Source organism: Triplophysa dalaica, chromosome 3 (assembly GCF_015846415.1).
Source record: "Triplophysa dalaica isolate WHDGS20190420 chromosome 3, ASM1584641v1, whole genome shotgun sequence".
NCBI lineage: Eukaryota > Metazoa > Chordata > Actinopteri > Cypriniformes > Nemacheilidae > Triplophysa > Triplophysa dalaica.
The window spans coordinates 18747465-18759959 of record NC_079544.1 but is presented as its reverse complement, the minus strand read 5'-3'; the positions used below and the strand labels follow the sequence as shown (position 1 = coordinate 18759959).

At 40.5% G+C, this 12495-nt stretch overlaps 2 protein-coding genes across 2 annotated transcripts; both read left to right on the top strand.

Moving 5' to 3' along the window:
* Positions 1-2549, top strand: lactb2 (lactamase, beta 2). The gene is made up of 7 exons (XM_056743761.1): positions 1-244; positions 387-550; positions 762-888; positions 967-1145; positions 1235-1383; positions 1755-1842; positions 1961-2549. The coding sequence occupies exons 1-7, from the start codon at positions 123-125 to the stop codon at positions 1999-2001; spliced, it is 870 nt and encodes a 289-aa protein (XP_056599739.1). The 5' UTR covers positions 1-122; the 3' UTR covers positions 2002-2549.
* Positions 2550-2772: 223 nt separating this feature from the next.
* slco5a1a (solute carrier organic anion transporter family member 5A1a) lies at positions 2773-11708 on the top strand. Its single transcript, XM_056744412.1, has 10 exons — positions 2773-3821; positions 4290-4733; positions 5616-5748; positions 5849-6054; positions 6256-6420; positions 6495-6693; positions 6791-6950; positions 9489-9724; positions 9792-9856; positions 9965-11708. Exons 1-10 carry the CDS (start codon positions 3440-3442, stop codon positions 10414-10416), a joined length of 2442 nt encoding a protein of 813 aa, XP_056600390.1. The 5' UTR covers positions 2773-3439; the 3' UTR covers positions 10417-11708.
* The last annotated feature ends 787 nt before the right edge of the window (positions 11709-12495 follow it).

Here is a 12495-nt window from a genome sequence, read left to right as displayed (position 1 = left end):
TTTGCAATGTATGACAGGAAGTCAACTCACTACTGTTCAAAGTTCTTTTGCAGCGTTCAGTTGTTGGCCGGTTTTAAGAGTCGTTTAGAGTTGCTCGTGGGTCAAGTGTGTTGCTGAAGAAAATGTCAACTGTAATTCCTCGTATCGAGCAGCTGTCATCGAGAGTGGTGCGTGTTCTGGGCTGTAACCCGGGTCCAATGACACTGCAGGGCACCAACACATACCTGGTCGGAACTGGCAGAAGGTAACGTTACATCGCTCAAAACAAACCCATGCTGTGGAGTTGCATGTGATGTTGTTCTTCATTGAGACAAAATGACATGTATAAGCAGTGATCGCTGTGCACAGTTTATTTATGAATGTGTACTTGTGTGTATGTATAATAGGCGAGTGTTAATCGATGCAGGCGAACCCGCGGTACCGGAGTATATTGCCAATCTGCGCGACGCTCTGAGGCAGCACGAGGCGTCTATACAGCACATCTTGGTCACACACTGGCACCATGACCACACAGGAGGAGTACAGGACATACTCACAAACTTTCACACAGGTTAGAAATATATCTCCGTGTTTTGCATAAAATACATTTTTGAGAGTCGGTGAAGTGTTCATTCTGCATTGTGAGTTAATGGTCCCATAAGGAGAATAATTTATAATATAAGGCATATTTATGTATGAGTTAGGATTAGGGGTCAGCATAAAAAAGTGATACAAGAAAATCCCCACCATGATAGAAAAGCCAAAGTGCCTGTGTCACACAGATGCAGAGCTGAGAGTCAGTAAGCACCCCCGGTCTCCTCCACAGGAAGAAGGAATCGGAGAAGCAAAGAGGAAGTACTCGTATCTCAGTGATGGCGAAGTGATAAAGACAGAAGGCGCAACACTACGGTAAACACATACACTTTTTAAAGGCAGCTTGAGGTGTGTATTTTTTCAGTTTTATATTCTGTGTGTGTCTGTATGTAGGGTGTTATTTACCCCCGGTCACACAGATGACCATATGGCATTATTGCTGGAGGAAGAGCAGGCCGTGTTTTCGGGTGACTGTATTCTAGGAGAGGGGACAGCTGTGTTTGAGGACCTCCATGATTACATGAAGTCACTGCAGAAGCTGCTCAGTGTGAAGGCCGACCTCATATATCCAGGTCAGAGTGTGTGTTGCAGTTGTTATTTTAATACTTAAGAATGCTTTTTATATCAAAGTTTTACTGACACTATGAGATTTGCGTTTCAGGCCATGGGCCAGTTGTGCAGGATGCAGGATCAAAGATTTGTGAGTACATAACCCATCGGAATGCAAGAGAACAGCAGATCTTAAAGGTTCTACAGGAGAACAGTAAAACTGTGTTTACCTCCAGCCAACTAGTCAAAGTGGTGTACAAGGTAGTGTTCTATAAAACCGACAGTCTATCAAAAACCTGAAATCATTTTTTAATATGATTCTGTGCTGTTTTAGGTCACAAAAAATGTATATTTACTATGTTATATATTTACTAGAGTTGCTTGTCAGATTTCCTGGTTCCTGTTGAAACACAAAATGTTTTTTTGGAACATTCAAAATGCATCGTAGCAGCATTTTTACTAGTTTTACTGGTAATCTAAGAATTTTGGACATTGGTTAGTACAAACAGTTTGGTTCGGCTCAATAAGGTTACAGATAATAGCATAACCATAACACACATTATTTTAATTTTAGTATTTGGGATGTTCTTCTTGCAATTGTAGTTATTTAATATTTTTTTTGTAAATGTTAGGAAACCCCTGAGCACCTGCACAGAGCTGCTGAGGTTAACTTGGTGCACCATTTAAAGAAACTTTACAAGGAAGGAAAGATCTGCCTGGGTATGTGTGTTTTACATGCAGCTGTTTATCTGTGCGCGTTTGTGTGCACATGTGACTCCTGTGGTTTGCAACAAACACATATACAATTCATGAGGTGTATTCTTTTGTTTGTTTACAGCTGAAGGCTCGGAAGAAAAGAAGTGGAAAAGCAATTTGTGATTCGCTCAGCTAATTCATCCTCATCTTATAAAACCTTGCCAGTAGACAGAGATTGTGTGAGGATTTTTGTGGATGTCCCTTTTTTGTGGAAACATACCTGATTTGTTTAACCTTTGCATGTGCCCGAGTCACACCTAGAAATTTGAAAGATTAGAGGCTACTACCTAAACCTTTGCCATAGAAAACATACAATTCATTCCAACACTCATGTATTGCTTTTTGGGCATATTGTCACTATGTCATGGAATTCTATATTTTATAGGCTTGTCATAATACCCTTGTGAAATTTACCCATGTGACCACTAGCAGTCTCTCCCATAAATGTTTCTCCCCTTTTTATTTTCAATATTACGGGAGATGTATTTGCAATGTGCAGACTTTTTAATTGCCCTCGTGTTCCTTGTCTTTATCATTTTGTTTCTGAAAGCTTAAATCTGTTAAGCTTCTCGTGAATTAATCCCATCCAGCTGGATCGCTCTTGATCTAAAATGTGAAAATACATTTGATAAATGTACACTTGTGTAAATAAATAATGCTATTCAAAGGTTTCTTTATGATTTCTTTAGATTCAGCGAAGCGTCAATAGCTATTGCATATGAAACTGCTTAAAACATTATTTGAATACGTTTCCCATACGTGTTAGTGTAAAACGGCATTTGAGTTTATGTCGTTTATATGTTAAATTCCGACAGTCCATATGTTGGTGTCAACAAAACGATTGTGAACCGGAAGTTAACAAGTATTTACTACTGGCTCCTGCAGCGGTGCGGATCCAATTGCGCTTTGAGTCAATGCCGCTAACCGAGAATAGGAACCGTGTTGTTCTCTCCCGTTCCAAGGACATTTGGATGACGCTCTAAGGATTTAATCCGATGTTGAAGCTGCGTACAAATTGAGAAGATCGATCAACGTGTAACGGAGCAAATGGAGGTATTCGGGGTTATTAATGTGAAACGGACAACGGGGCAGGATGCTCGTGTGTGATGCGGCCGAACGCGCGCGCCGCGCACCTGCAGTATACGCGCAGAGGCGCGTGAGCCCTCGGCGCTACATCGACTGTCAATCTAGTGCGTTGTTTTAGTAATATTGTGTCAAATCGAGACCTGAATGGTACTATTATTAAACGCAAATCGTTCGAGCGTTGTGTAGTAAAGCTTAATGTTTATTAATATAACGTTGATGTGTTATTGTTTTGATGGAGTCTCAGTCTTTATTATACTATAACGGGGTAAGAACAGCCGGTGGTAACAGCACAGTTTTTGGTAAAAACCGAACGTTGCATGGCACATTTCCCGCAAGCTGAATAACGTGAGTGTTTGTGCAGTAAAACAGATAAGATACCTTCTGTGTGTATGCTATGTTAGTGCATCAGTGTGCGTTTGTGTAACGTTACCAAACAAGCTACAAAAAACGGCCGAATCTTACGCTGCCCGTCAGGATGGCATCTGGTGCTGAAAGGGAACCGGAGGGAGGGGGGCTCGCACCCGCGAAATCTTTCCCGTACCCCTGCTTGTGCGAGGAATCAACTGGGGGGGTGAAATCTAAGAGCCTTCCTACGCTCAACGACAGTCAGGCTCCGGAGGCTGATCAGACTCTGCTGTCCGGTCCGCACGGATCTCCGGTCAGGAAAGAGTGTCGTGAGACGGAGGGTCGCGGCGCTGCTGCGCTCGTGAGGTTCCGACTGCCGCGGGTGCCGGTGCAACGCTATGTGGACAAGATCCTGTCGGACTCACGATGCTTCTTGTTCTGCATGTGTTATCTCACCTTTATTCAGTCACTGATGGTGTCCGGATATCTCAGCAGCGTCATTACCACAATAGGTAATATACCTGACCTCGAGCACTCTGTTGAAAATTCATTAGACTATCACAGAAATTCAAATGGTTATAATGGAAATTTTATTAGTATAGTGATTTATTCTGGTAATATGTTTGGATGTTATTTGGTGGATGGGTACCGATGGAAACCATTACATCCTACTAGAATGAGACCAAAATACAACACACAATAGAATATTATAATAGTTTTAATCATTGGAAATCATTGGAAACCATTTTTAAGCTGGGCAACTCCTGATCATTGCCCTCCTAAATTATATTCATACAACAGAATTTTCTCTAGCCCTGTAGTTAGAGAATGGCGCTAACAATGTCAAGGTCATTGGTTCAATACCAGGGATTACACATACCCAGAAACAAATGTAATTTAATTTGCTTTGGATTAAAGTCTCTGCCAAATGTGTTGATGTGATGTTTTAACGGCTTTTATTAAATGTCTACTTTTTTAAGAAAAGCGTTACAGTCTGCGGAGCTCAGAGTCAGGTCTACTGGTCAGCTGTTTTGACATCGGTAGTCTCATCGTTGTGGTCTTCATCAGCTACTTCGGTGGCCGGGGCCAAAGACCTCGCTGGCTGGCCATAGGGGGCATCTTCATTGCAGTGGGGGCAGCCCTCTTTTCATTACCTCACTTCATCTCCCCACCCTATCAACTGGAAGAACTGAATAGCACGGTCGGGGGTGAAGGACTGTGTGCCAGCGGGAACAGCAGTGGGCAGGAGAAGCAAACGCTTTCTAGGTGCCAGAGGGACCGCGAGGAGAGTGAGCATGCCCTGTACGTGGTGCTGTTCATCTGCGCTCAGATCCTAGTGGGAATGGGTTCGACTCCCATATACACACTTGGGCCAACTTACCTTGATGACAATGTGAAGAAAGAGAATGCATCTCTGTACCTGGGTAAGTGAAGGGTGTGTGTTAGTTATTTGCCCATGTTTTCTTAGTGTTCGTGCTGATAGAGAACACTTGATGAAATAATTTACATTTAGATTTACATTTAGTCATTTAGCATATCCTTTTATCCAAAGTCATTTAGGAAATGAGGAACAGTGGAATCACGACAGCAAAAGTACAAAATGTACAAGTGCATCACAACTGAGCACAATGTGCTGAATCACAGTATACCTTGCTAGTAGTTGTTTGTTTTATAAGAATGGACAGAATAGAACAGAAAGTAAGTACTAGTCTTATTGTGTCAGATGTTGACGAAAGAGGTGAGTCTTCAGATGTTTTCTGAAAGATATAATGCTGCTATGAATGAATAAAATGAATGGATATCAGTTGACCATTAAGACACAGGTGTCTTGTGGTGATTTGGAAAGGCCCGTTTAAAGATTTCAAGTGACATATATTTAAAGGTACAGTGTATGAATTTGAGCATCATCTAGCGGTGAGGTTACAAATTACAACCAACAGCTCACTCCAACTCTTCCCTTTCGAAACACTATGGTGCTTGACACGGGACTAAGATGTTGTCACCTCGCTTCTTTGTCAAAGGAGATGTATGTACGAAACTTGTTTGAAGAGCAGTTTGTCTATTTAGGGCTACTGTAGAAACAATATGGTGAATTCCATTATGGTGTATGTAGATCGAAATGGCTCATTCTGACGGATTTATAGGGTTTGGATCTGAATTCTTTATATATAGTTTAAAGCAGAATCTTACAGAGCATAAACAAAAACACTTTGTTAGTGGTGGATATTTAAAGAAAATGTCAAGATACACACAATAGCCTAAGACAGTCAAAGTATGTCTGTTATTTTCTCTGTGTGTGTGTGTAGCTATCATGTATGTAATGGGAGCTCTTGGACCAGCTGCCGGGTATCTGCTGGGTGGGATTATGATCGGGTTCTATGTTGACCCTGGTACCACTGTCAGTATTGACCAGAGTGACCCACGGTTTGTGGGAAACTGGTAAGGCAATCTCGTTCTCTCTCGCTGTGTTTTTCTTTCTCCATTGATGTAGTTAATCAGCACTATGTAATGATTCAAATTCTCTTCATCTCATTTTCAGGTGGAGCGGTTTCCTCCTGTGTGCTGTGGCAATGCTGTTGGTAATCTTCCCCATGTTTTCCTTTCCTAAAAAACTTCCGCCTCGCCACAAGAAAAGTAAGAGGCATGGGAAAAAGACTCCAGGTGATGTGTCCAGTGATGATGAGATGATGAAGGAAAAGAGCCAGGCCGTCACATCCTCCATGGGGTTTGACAAAAACATCAAAGGTGAAACCTGATATTAGATCTAAAAGTTTCCACAGTACTCTTAACCTGTAATCTGTCTAATCTGTACTCTAGATTGCTATTTAATGATTTATGAGATGTTTTTATTTGGATTTAGTTCTGCATGAGATTGTAAATTACGGATTATAATTGACATTGAATTGATAAAAATGAGTCTGTTTTTGTCTCTATTCCTTTCACCAGATTTGCCCAAAGCAGCAGTACGAATTCTGAGCAATGTGACCTTTTTTTTTGTGAGTTTGTCGTACACAGCGGAATGTGCCATCGTCACGGCTTTCATCACTTTCATTCCCAAATTTATTGAGTCTCAATTCGGTGTCCCTGCATCTAATGCCAGTATATACACAGGTACCAAAACATCTGATCACAGCATTCAGCAGGGGAGGTTTAATGTGTGTTTATTAATCCATGTTTGTGTGTAGGTCTGATCATTGTGCCAAGTGCAGGTGTGGGTATAGTTCTTGGTGGCTACATCATAAAGAAGTTGAAACTGGGTGCAAGAGAAGCAGCAAAGCTTGCCATGATTTGCAGCGGTGTGTCTCTTCTTTGCTTCTCCACGCTGTTCATTGTGGGCTGTGAGAGCATCAATCTCGGCGGGATCAATATCCCGTACACCACCGGGTAAAGGAGAAGAGCTTCCAGACACATAAATATGGCTCACAGACACTCTTTGCCAAACATGAGCTGCACTGAATGATGTTCGATCTGCGTTTTGCAGGCCCACGCTGACTCTGTCTCACCGAAACCTGACGGGAAGCTGCAACGTCAACTGCGGCTGCAGGATCCACGAGTATGCACCTGTCTGCGGCTCAGATGGCATTACATATTTTAACCCATGCTTGGCTGGCTGCAGCAATATTGCCAACTATACCTCAGGAGTGAGTCATTTTACGTTTACACTGCCCACTGCAGAACTTTTAAAACCTTGAAGTAAAACATAGGTAAATAATAAGTTTAGTTTATTTCTTTTTACAATTCGACACGTACTGTTTTAAAAATATAACTGTGGTGCAAAACATTACGATTCATTTCTGTGAAAACAGACTGACAGTTAAAAAACAGCACAAGAAATTGTTGTGCCGCAAGTTTGCATCTTGTTTTCAGTCACATGTAAAATATTAATCATTCACGTATGTCATTTCTGTGTTTTGTAGGATCAAATTGAGCAGATATCAAATTTACATGCCTTGTTGCAGATGAAATGGGTAGATTTGAAATACTGCGTCTTCGTTTACATAAATATTAATAAATGTAAAAAATAAAAGTAATCCAGTGCACATCCATTTTCTATGTCAACTCAACTTTATTTATATAGCGCTTTTTACAATTTTCATTGTTACAAAGCAGCTGTACATGAGACACATTTAATACAAGAAAAACAACTAAAGAAATATACCTGTAAAAACAAGAAAAAGGTGAAATCAACAAAAGACAGACATACAAATGCTCCACACACACAATATGCATACAAACTTACTTACACACATTGACATAGACGCACACACACAAACACACACGCACAGTGAAAGCACACATTTGAAATAAAGCAGAGAGAACCACAGGTCAAATATTAAACGGACTATAAATTCTTATATGCAATATTAATTATGTCTAACTTCTAAATTCTAACGCAGCCCCCCCGGCCAGGCAAATAGTGCTAAAACAATGTGCAAACGGTGGCGAGGAACCCAAAACTCCAATTGAGAAAAAAAAAACTCAGGAGAACCCAGGCCCAACAAGGGGATTCCAGTTCCCCTCTGGCAAAAGCTGCTGCCTCTGCACAAGCTCAACAGTGCTTGCACAACAAGGCTAAATAAAAATCCTTTATCCAGCTCTATCATCTCAGCTCTTGTCAGGTCACCGCTTCCCATTCTCAGCTCTGCATTAGGTCTGGGCATGAACTGCATCCTGCGGTAACCTTGGAACAAAGAGACTAGACTGGCTGAGAGTAGAGTACTGTTCTGCACTCTTTGATGCAACAAGTACATCATTTGTTGTTGGATGTGTTCCTGGTTCCGTTGAACTAAATAATGCAGCCTAAATCCTATGAGGATTAATATTATGGAAGTGTAGTGTACGCAAGATTAAAAAGATGCGTCTTTAGTCTAGATTTAAACTGACAGAGTGTGTCTGCCTCCCGGACATTGCAGGGAAGAATATTCCAAAAATTAGACGCTAGATAAGAAAAGGATCTACCACCTGCACTTGATTTTGAAATTCTAGGTATAACCAACTAACAGGACGCCTGAGAGCGTATTGCACGTGGAGGATTGTAAAACAATAGAAGTTCATTCAAATACTGCGGCGCTAGACCATGTAGGGCTTTATAGGTAATAAGCAAGATCTTAAAGTTAATGCGATGCTTTATATGTAACCAGTGCAAGGTTGACAGAACCGGGGTTATATGCTCATACTTTTTTGTACGTGTAAGAACTCGAGGGGCCACGTATTGAACCAGCTGCAGATTTTGTAATAGGCCTGCAGGGCAACCACCTAAAAGTGCATTACAGTAATTTAGTCTTGATGTCATGAATGCATGCATTAATTTCTCTGCATCTGACAGTGACAGCATATGATATAGTTTAGATATATTCTTAAAATGGACAAATGCAATTTTACAGGTGTTGGCCACATGGCTCTCAAATGACAGATTACTATCGAATACAACGCCAAGATTATTAGCTGACGACGAGGATTTTATAGAGCATCCGTCAATAGTTAAGCAGTATTCTTGGTTGTTACGTATGGCGGTTTTTGGTCCAGTAAGTAACACTTCTGTTTTGTCCGAGTTCAGTAGTAAAAAATTGTTACTCATCCAGTTTTTTAAATCAACTATGCATTCCTTTATTCGAAGGAACTGCTGGTTTTCATGAGGCTTCGAGGAAATATAAAGTTGAGTATCATCAGCATAACAGTGAAAGTCAATTCCGTGTCGCTTGAATATATCTCCTAAGGGTAGCATATATAATGCGAAGAGCAGAGGCCCTAAGACTGAGCCCTGTGGTACACCGTACTGGACTTGCGATTTGCGGGACACATCATTGTTTATTGCTACAAATTGAAAACGGTCAGATAAATAAGACTTAAATCATTTCAATGCTATTCCATTAATGCCAACGTACTTTTCGAGTCTGTGTAGGAGTATGCTGTGGTCAATGGTGTCAAATGCAGCACTAAGGTCTAGCAGCATAAAGTTTGTCAGAAATATGATATATTATATGTCACTATCAGTGAGAGTGACATTAATAAATTAATATTAAAATTTAAACTAACACAAGCCGGTGAAAGTTGAACTGTGACTTCAGCTTTGAAGTTGTTTCCCATCATGCGTTTGGCTGTCCTGAGATCAGAATGAATTTGCACTGAATTTGTTTATTTCATATGGGTCTAAAAACAAGTGTCTTTCTCCCACTCAGATCAGAAACTATTCCGACTGTGCGTGCGTTCAGAGCAGACAGGTCATAACTCCGTCGGGCGGAAACCACGAGCTGCAGGTGGTGATCGTGAAGACGTACCTGAACGAGAACGGTTACGCGCTGGCGGGAAAGTGCGAACGCACTTGTGGAACGCTCTTAACCTTCCTCATCTTCCTCTTCATCGTCACTCTCATAACTGCCTGTGGGCAGCCGTCCGTCATCATCGTTACGCTCAGGTCCGTCTCTTTATATGTTCTCTCTCGCTCTTTTTTTCTTTCTAATTCATTCTCTCTCTTCGAGCAGGTCGGTGGATGAGGAGGACAGGCCATTTGCTCTAGGAATGCAGTTTGTTCTTCTCAGGACTCTCGGTAAGACCTTCTGGATTTGACAGAATCTAATAATAAGTTTCTAATTTATAATAATGATAATTCTAATAAAATAATTTTCAATATGTTGTTGTCTCTGCCTCTCTTCAGCTTACATCCCCACTCCGATTTATTTTGGAGCTGTGATTGACACCACATGTATGTTGTGGCAGCAAGACTGCGGTTTCCATGGATCCTGCTGGGAGTACGATGTCACATCCCTTCGATTTGTTTACTTCGGTCTGGCAGCGAGCCTGAAGTTCCTGGGCTTCCTCTTCATCTTCCTAACCTGGTATTCGCTGAAGCGTCGCGAGGAGCAGACGACGACGCATCCACACACTCTTTCGCCGCTGGACACGGTGAGCCACCTCATCTGCCACGCCGGAGGTCACAAAGGCCACGCCCGCACACGCTCTTGTCCTGTCTTCCTGCCCCGCCTGCCTGAACACACCCACGCTGCAATGCCAAATGGGCACTCCCTTAGCCGTGGTAACAGTTGCCCTGGCAATGGCCTGAAAGCAATAACTCCACCAATACGGTCTCTTGAGAAAGTGGGAGTCTGAGAGGAGTGGAACCACACACCAGTACACATGCATGCATCATACAAATCTGAAGGCCGTGTGTGAAGGTGCTCACACCACATTGCTTATAGCCATTGCTGGTGCCTTTTTTTAAACACACAGACACTTCAAGTAGATCTCAAAACAGTAAATTTGTAAAACACTAAGTAGTTCTAAAACCTTTTTAGACAGAATACCTCAGCAGGACAAATACCTCTCATCATATCTCCATGTCCTGTACGTGTCATGTAGGTCGCGCACATCCTAGCATATAATTATAGTTACTTGCTCATCTCATTTTTGAAAACAGCGAAAGGGAACGAGACTGCAGATTTACTATGCAAACTCCTCCCATTGCACCATCCAACATATTAGCTCCACCTTCCCTACATACCTTTCTTACAGCGCTGACTCCACCCAGTAATATTATCTCCACCAAAACGGCAAACTCCTACCACAGCACTTGCTTCACCATTATAAAAGCCCTTGCCAACTCTAAAATCTTCACCTGACATGTTAACGCTCCCCAAACTGTGATTTTTTTTTCCCATATCACTATCTCCGCCTAAATCATAGTAGCCCTCCCACACTGCAAACTCCTCCCATAGCAACCATATTAACGTAGTAGTTAGAAACTTACGGGGGGGGGGGATGTGGGATGAGAGACGAAACCTTGTACCAGATTTTTGCTCTTTTTTTCTGATTTATGCCACTTATTTTTCAGCCTTTTGGCTTGAGTGTCTGACATTTCTATATTTCTTTGTGTCCTTATTGTCTTACCGTTTGACTTTTGTGCATCATATCAGTATTCATGTCACCTTCCCTTGGTCTTGATTGCATCTGATTTTGGTGGTCAACCGTCATCTGTGTAAATTACATGTACACAAAACATGCATCGCATATCAGCGAAACATCATCTCGTCAAATTTCTAAAACTTTCACACTTACATCTTCAGCTATCAAGTATTAGTGCTGTTCAAAATAACAGGGTTATTATACAACATTTGATAACTGTCTAGACCAGCTTTAAACAGAAACCAGTTGATCATGACATGACTCCAATAGAAACAGAGCATAATCTAGACATTTACTTTACTAAAGATGATGAAATGTTTTTTCCTCTCCTTTATTCCCAGCCATTCTTTTGTTATTGTGCTCTGTTTGTGAACAAATGATGCATTGAATACAATTATTTATTTGAAGGTGTGCCCGGGTTTGGTTATCAATAGCAAACCTGGAGAAATGATTTACTAACTGTTTTGGTTTACATGTACATATATAAATAAAGGATTTGTGTCAATAAAAATGTTTAAATAAAATTGTTCTTTGTGTGGTGTATTGTATCTTTTTCAAATCCTGAACACTTTTTTGCTTGAAAATTGCTTTGTCGTTTTTTTAGTAGACACCTCTTGATTTTATATCTAGTTATCATGCTGGTTTTCAACCCCTGCATAACACAAAAATGGGTAACACTTTATAATAACTGCACGCTATGAATCATTAGTTAAGCATCAGTACATAGTTGATTAATCATTTATGAAGCATTGGCCCCACATTAATAGACATTAGTAAGCAGTTTATAAATACAGCTATAAATGCTTTGTTCTTGATTTATAAGCATGTATATAATATGCTTAATAATCAAATTTTCATACTTTATTAAGGATGAATTCATCATTTCTAAATTAAGGATTACTTTACTTACAAACCAGTTAGTTAGGAATTGTCACTGGTTCATGAGATCATTTAGAAAGTGTAAGTAAATGATTAATAAAGTCTTTGAATGTACATTTATACATTTTATTATTCTGACATATAGTAACAGTTACTTAATTTGTTAATAAATGCTTTTTTAACACACATTCCTGCTGTAATTCATGATTATTTAAGGTAGTTATAAAACATTTACTAGTTGTTAGATAACTATTTTTTGTGAGCTCATCTAAAGTGAGGACTATGTATGCCTTGTAAAGCATTTACAAATGAGAGTTGCATATCACTTCACAGTTATATCTTTTCTGGAGGTGTGCAGGAATTAATTTTTTTCAGAACTTTATTTTTCATTTAATATCAATTCATTTA